The sequence below is a fragment of the Olea europaea genome, unplaced genomic scaffold (genome assembly GCF_002742605.1).
Source record: "Olea europaea var. sylvestris unplaced genomic scaffold, O_europaea_v1 scaffold1354, whole genome shotgun sequence".
Taxonomy (NCBI): Eukaryota; Viridiplantae; Streptophyta; class Magnoliopsida; order Lamiales; family Oleaceae; genus Olea; species Olea europaea.
The window spans coordinates 91,041-98,617 of NW_019231040.1; the positions used below are offsets into that span (position 1 = coordinate 91,041).

Below are 7,577 nucleotides of genomic sequence, written 5' to 3' on the forward strand. Positions count from 1 at the left end.
TGGATATGGAATATACTTACGAAGCCTGGAAACATGGAATACATCATGAATTCTGGACAATTCTGTTGGCAAAGCCAATCGATACGCAGTTGGACCGATACGTTCAACAATCTCATATTGGCCAATATACCTCGGACTCAATTTACCTTATTTACCAAATCTTATAACACCTTTCCATGGCGACAATCACAGGAAAACTCTATCCCCATCATCAAATTCAAGGTTTCTTCTGCGTCTATCTGCATAATTCTTCTATCTATCTTGGGCTGTCTTTAACTTTTCTTTAATTATCTTTACTTTTTCAGTAGTAATCTGGATATATTCAGGACCCAATAACTTTCTTTCACCAACTTCATCCCAATATACTAGAGTTCTGCATTTCCTACCATACAGTGCTTCAAAATGAGCAATTTCTATACTCGAATGATAACTGTTATTATAAGCAAACTCTATCAAAGAAAGATGACTATCCCAATTCCCTTTGAACTGTAGTACACAAGATCATAACATGTCTTTCAAAGTTTGAATAGTTCTTTTTGACTGGCTATCTGTTTGAGGATGAAAAGCTGTACTGAAATGAAGTTTAGTACCTATAGTTTTCTGCAAACTAGGCCAAAATTTAGAAGTGAAATGAGAGTCTCTATCTGAAACAATATATACTGGTGTCCCATACAAGCTGAATAACTCATTAACATATATTTTTGCCAATTTGTCTAATGAGTAAGTGACTTTAATAGGCAAAAATCTAGCAGTCTTCGTTAACCTGTCTACAATGATCCATATGTCATCATGTCCACTCTGAGTCCGTGGAAGTCCGAATGGAAAATCCATAGTAATGTGTTCCCATTTTCACTCAGAAATAGGCAACGTTTGTGCCAATCCTACTGTTTTCTAACGATCTGATTTCGCATGCTGGCAAATGAGACATCTGGATACAAACTCAACTATTTCTCTCTTTATTCCATGCTACCAATAGTGTTCTTTGAGTACACGATACATTTTTGTACTACCTGGATGCATCACGTAAGCTAAACTATGTGACTCTTCTAGAATTTCTCCCTTCAATTTCGAATCATCTGGAACACATAATCTGTTTCTCATAACTAAAGCCCTGTCATCTCGAATGGTATAATATGTATGCTTACCTTTACTAACTTCTTCTTTCAATTTGCTCAACATTGGATCTTAAGTTTGAGTTTCTCTAATTGGGTCAATCAAAGTAGGCCTCACTTGGAAGTTGGCAAACAATGCTCCTACACTTGTAACTAATAATTGGGCATGAGAAGCTCTGAACTCATCAAACAAAGATGAATATACTTCATTAGTCTGGGTTATAGGACTCAATATTTTCCAACTGAGAGTATCAGCAACTACATTAGCCTTCCCTGGATGATAATCAATCTTGCAATTGTATACTGAATTTAGTATACAACTGCTTATCATGTAGAGTCTGCAAAATGATTCTGAGATGTTCTGTGTGCTCATCATGATCTCGATAGTACACTAAAATATCATCAATGAATACAATCACAAATCTATCTAAATATGGGAGAAACACTCTATTCATCATATCCATAAATGCTGCTGGTACGTTGGTCAACCCAAATGACATCACAAGAAATTCAAAATGACCATACCTTGTCCAGAAAGCAATTTTTGGCACATCACTGTCCCTGATTTTAAGTTGATGGTATTCAGAATGTAAATCAATCTTTGAAAATACTGCAGCACCGCGAAACTGATCAAACAGATCATCAATACGTGGTAAAGGATATTTATTGCGAATTATCACTTTGTTCAATTGTTTGTAATTTATGCACAGTTGCACGGTGCCATCTTTCTTTTTCACAAACAAAACTGGTGCTCCCCATGGAGATACACTAGGTCTAATGAAACCCTTGTCTACCAACTCTTGCAACTGAACCTTTAGCTCTTTCAATTCTGCTGGTGCCATTCTATAGGGTACTCGTGAAATAGTTACAGTTCCTGGAATCAGATCTATAGTGAATTCCACATCCCTGTCTGACGGTAAGCCTGGTAATTCTTCTGGAAATACATCAGGAAAGTCAGTGACTACTGGGATGTCAACATATGTATCAATCACATGAGCTAAATATGCATGGCAGCCCTTGTTGAGTAATCTTCTAGCGTCAATAGCAAATATCACACAAGACGGTAAATTCTATGTTGTCCATTGAATATAATTTCAGGTTGCCTTGGCTGTCTAAACACAACTTCCTTTCGAAAACAATCAATTGATGCTCGATTTGTTGCCTGAAAATTCATACCCAAGATAACATCGAAATCATGTAGGTCAAGAGGTATTAAATTTGCCTTCAGCTCTTTCTCCTTTACCTTAATCCCACAATCTCGATATATATTGTTTGCTAATAGTGATTCTCCTACTGTTGTATTCATTATCAAACAACTGCCAAGAGGTTCTGATTTTTGATTCGCATATAAAGCAAATGGAAATGACATAAAGCAATGTGTAGATCCAGGATCAATCAAAATACGAGCATTTCTATCAAAAATAGACAACACACCCATGATAACATCTGGTGACTCCTCTGCCCTAGGTCTTCAGTCGTCCTGCTTGCCCTTTTGATTTTGTACCACTACCGCTTGCGATATTAGATTAGGCCACACTGTTTATACCTACTCTATTAGCTGAACATCTCTCTGAGTCTGATTTTGTCTTGTACTACCATCACTCTGCTGAGGAAACATCCTCTATGCCATGCCACCCTCCTGGAATACAACTGGGCAATTCCTTTTCAGATGTCCTTCTTAGCCACAGCGATAGCAAATACCAACTTCCTTGAACTTTAAACACTCTCCAGGATGAGATCTTCCACATAATTGGCAAGACGAAAATCTGGCACTAGTAGAACTCTCTCCCTGTCTCGGAGTAAATGATCTCTGGAAAGAACCCTGAGTATAATTACAACCGGCCAATGGCTGCTGTACAGTATTGGGACTAAATTTAGAACCCTGATTTTCTCGGAACCGAGATTTGAATTGACCTGAACTGGATACACCAGGTCGAAATCCTCTACTGTCCCTCCGCGGTGGTCTATAGCTAGAAGCACTTGCCATTGTCTGACTATCGCTTGCTCTGAACATTGTTTGTTCTCTACTACTTGGTCTATCAAAAATGCTCTTTTCTACTCTCAAAGCTGATTCCACCAATTTGTCAAATTCATTCTAACCTACAGCTGTTACTACTGACCTGATTTCTTCCCTTAACCCATTTTCAAATCGTCTGCATTTATCAATTTCGTTGCTTACTAAAACTTGGGCATACTTTGAAAGTTCAATAAATTTCACCTGATATTCTACAACTATCATCTGCCCTTGTACAAGTTTCAAAAATTCCTCCTGCCTTGCATCTTTATAGGACCGAGGATAATAGGCATCGTAAAAGATACGATGAAAATCTGTCCAAGTAATGATGGAAGGGTCTAGATATGTGCTCTGTACAACTGCCACCAGTCATACACACCCTCCTCTAATAAGAAGGTGGCAAGACACAACTTCTGATCGTCTGAGCAAGCCATAACGTCAAATACCCTTTCTATCTTGGTCATCCATGCCTGCACAACTGCAGGATCGGCTATGCCAGTGAACACTTTAGCCTCTAACTTTGTAGCCTTTTTAATACTAAAATCTCTGTTAGTATTACGCATAGCAGATACAACGGCAATAGCAATTCTTTCAACAGCAATAGGATTAGTTCCAATCACATTTCCCTATCCCTGTTGTTCAGGAGGCTGGTGAACTGATTCATCTACTCTCTCGGGCTCTCTCAGTCCATCTTTATTAGGAGCAATGTGAGACTTGGGCAATATATCTTGGAGCCTTTGAGTTTTGCCACCACGAGGCATGACTCACTAGATCCGGACATGGCATTCGTCGATGATAAATATCAACTAAAAGTCGGACCCACCATTAAGGCTACTACAAATACAATATATCACTTTTTATACATCATTTTTCTAACAGAATTTTGGCATTATCTCCCCTATAAATAGGACTAACCAACCTATGATCAATTTCACACAAATTACAAACTATAGCACAGTACAATAAAGATAAGCCGAAATCTCAACCTTTATCAAGAAATAAAATGAAATATACATATGAATACAAAATACATAGTAAGCCCCATAACTATCTACAAGTGATGTAAAATCACATCTAGATACGAACATGCGTCCCAAAACACTGACTACATGTTCTATGAAGTGAGTCATATTAACAAACTCTGTCATGTGACTTTGACTCCAAAATCAAGGCTCAACCCCAAAAGATGCCCAGATTCTCAACTACTTCCTGATAAAGAAAAACGTGAAAAAATATATGAGTTGATAGCTTAGTGAGTGGAAAAGTTCAAAAGAAATATAATTTTTCATTTAAACATTTTTATTGAAAATAAAATTCATATCATTTGATAATTTACAAGCTAACATCATGTAATTATAGTCAAAAAGTGAAATATTCACATAAGGTCATAAGATATTATCTTAAAATCATGATATAACATCAGCTGATAATCATGCTATAATATCATTACATCAAACGTGCTGAAAAATTCACCAAAAATGTACCCTCTGACTGAAATATGTAATCCGCCTCTCGGGCTAAGAACTTTCGTCATAGGCCTTTTGTCCCCTCCGTGAACGAAAGTCGGTCTCAAAGATTTCTCATAATCAATTCTAGAACACGGCCATGGCCCCTCTGTGAATTATATGTACACGATCAAGACCAATGTCAGGTCAAGACTCTCCGTGTAGGATAGAACACGGTCAATGCCCCTCTGTGACTTAGAAGAAGTATATAATCATGGGTACTTTTCTTGCCGATCTCAATATTACATGTCTTACATACCAAATCATAAATGTACCACAAGTAAGCTTTGAAATTTCATATATATCATAATAAAAGAGATTTCCATAATAATTATATAATCGAACACATAATTGCACATATCTTTATAATATACTTAATTTATAAATACTTTAAAAATATTTATATTTTTCTTCTCACATAACTATGTACACTAAAATCAACTCGATTGATACACTGTCCCGATATACGTATCGCCGTCTGAAATATAATATAATTTTTAAATCAACAATTAACTAATTTAAGTAATTTCAATAATTAAATAGGCGATACTCAAACTTAATTATTTCACATTTAGGCGATTTCTAAAGTCTATTTAATTACTAAAACTAATTTTTCTTTCATTTTATTTAACTTCATAGTTTATTATACTTAACCCCTTCAATAAAATTAAATTAAATTTAATAATCTAACAACTATAAAATTAAACATAACCTTTCAATAAGTGACTTTTTACTTACTTTTCGAAATTGAGAAATTCAAATCTAATAGTATAACCCACTTAATTCCTAACATGTTGTCGAGTTTTCCCCCTTTTTTCTTCTTTTCTTCTTCTTTTCCCTTTTTTTCACCTCTTTTTCCTTTCTTTTTTTCTCTCTTCTTCTTCTCTGCACTGTTTTCTTGTGTTTGTCTGTGAGTGTGTTATTAATTTGGTTTTGGAATCCAATTCCATCGCCTCATTATTCTATATTTTTTTTTGTTTGAATTTTTTTTTTTTTTTTTTTTAACTTAATGTGTTACACTCCTAAACAGTGGAGGACAACGTGTTTACTATGTTAGCAGTGATTCTACCTAGAATGCCATCTCCCTGGCATCTATAATGAATAAATGGGTTGACCTCCTATCTTATCCTGAATTTCATAATTTAATCCCGTTACAAATCGTGCAATCTAATAATCATCAGCCTCCATTATATTAGGACGTTATTGTAACTTCAATAACTCCTCCGTATATGTAGCAACCGAACAATTTCATTTCCTACAATCCAAAAACTGCTGTTACAAGGCCTGAATATAATCTTTAGCAAGAAATTGGTATTGCAACAATTCTTTCATAACGATCCAGTCTCTTGTAGGCGGTTGTCTCAACCTGTAATGTTAATGTAATAATGAATTTTGTGGTATAATCTTCCAAATCTACAAGCAGCCTCCTTTTTCTCTCTATGATGGGATGCAGAAGTAAGGTAAATAATTCGTACGTGTGATTTGGGGACCATAACCGTATTTATATAGCAATGCCCTTTGACCTAATTCGGCCCATCATAGAATTAGGACTTGGGTCCGGTCTCTATACATATGTAAACCCATACTTTAATTGGATACATTAAAACCCCAAATCGAAGCCTTATTAAACCACTTTAATTGGGCTTAACCGAATTTGTTAGCCTTTAATTTAACACAAAATTATTCACACATATAAGCCCATCAATGGATTAAAAAAATCCTTACATTGCGTGTATATTATTTTATTAAAAAATGTGTGGTTGAAATGATATCAAATCACTGTTGAAAAAAGTTGTTTTTTTTTTTTTTAAATAATGTGGCTCAAACATGCCCAAAATATAAGAGATTTTCTTGGTATTTAGATTTTTTATTTTACTTGAAATTTTTGGTGAGTGACTCCTGTATTTTTCACTGATTTTGGAGTCTTACATATTAATTCTTGTGTTCTTGTACATACAGTTATTTGTCATTTTGACTTTTATTTACTCTTTTTTTATTTTATTTTATTTATTTTTTATATATTTTGTGGATGGATGATCTTCAATGAAATCAAGAAATTGGTTCAAATTCCCAACATATTGCTTGTTCAATCTTGTTGAGCACTTGTAATATGTTGTGATGTAGAACGAATGACCGAATGGATTGATGAACAGTTAGTTCGAAAAGGGTAAAATAGTAAATTACAAATTTGGCGTTCGATCTCAAATTTGTGCCAATAATACCTTTATGAAAAGGAAATGATGCGACGGGCTGTAAAATTGCTTCTAAAGTTTTAGTTTTATTTTTGTCATTTAATTTATTCAAATTCTTTACAATTTTAATTCCTTTTAGACTAGGGTTTCATTTAAACCCATATAAATAAATGGTTAATTCTTTGTGTTTGAGCAGCTTGGAATTAATAAAACTTTTTAAATTTATCATTTATTTTCTGGGGATTATAAATTAGTGTTCTTAAAATTTTCGTTTGAATTCCTTATTTTGCACTGCGTGATGTTTGATGGAGGGGGTTTGGATTGCCTCTTTCATAAGGGCTTGACCTTTTTTTTTTTAACACACAAGTGAGTGAGCAAATTTTGGTTTTCTATCTCTTGTTTTCTCTCAAAGTTTTCTTGTGATTCTTCTGTGCAATATCTTTAGATTTTGATGTATACTAAGTGGAGATTAAGAGGAGAGCTTCTGTTTACCATGCTGAGCACTGTTTTGTAAATTTTGTGAGGCCAGAGAGAAGTTGAAGAAATTTGAAATTTTTTTTCGAACATTTGTGTTGAACGGTTCTTGATTCGATTTTTAGTATTAGAGCCTATTCTATCCTGTAGAGGTTCAACGAGTGAGTAACATTTAAAAAATGTGAACATTCGGTTCTGTTAGTAGGAGAAAAATTATTATGTTGATTCTTTAATTTTCTACAAGTTTAATTTATTCATTTTGGCGTTAAAACATTGATAT

At 34.5% G+C, this 7,577-nt stretch overlaps 1 protein-coding gene across 1 annotated transcript; it reads right to left on the reverse strand.

Annotated features, from left to right (window-relative positions):
* Positions 1-2,790: 2,790 nt before the first annotated feature.
* On the reverse strand, positions 2,791-3,689 carry LOC111375282. The gene is made up of 3 exons (XM_022998086.1): positions 3,506-3,689; positions 3,233-3,440; positions 2,791-3,148 (listed from the first exon to the last, which is right to left on the reverse strand). The coding sequence occupies exons 1-3, from the start codon at positions 3,687-3,689 to the stop codon at positions 2,791-2,793; spliced, it is 750 nt and encodes a 249-aa protein (XP_022853854.1).
* Positions 3,690-7,577: the final 3,888 nt, after the last annotated feature.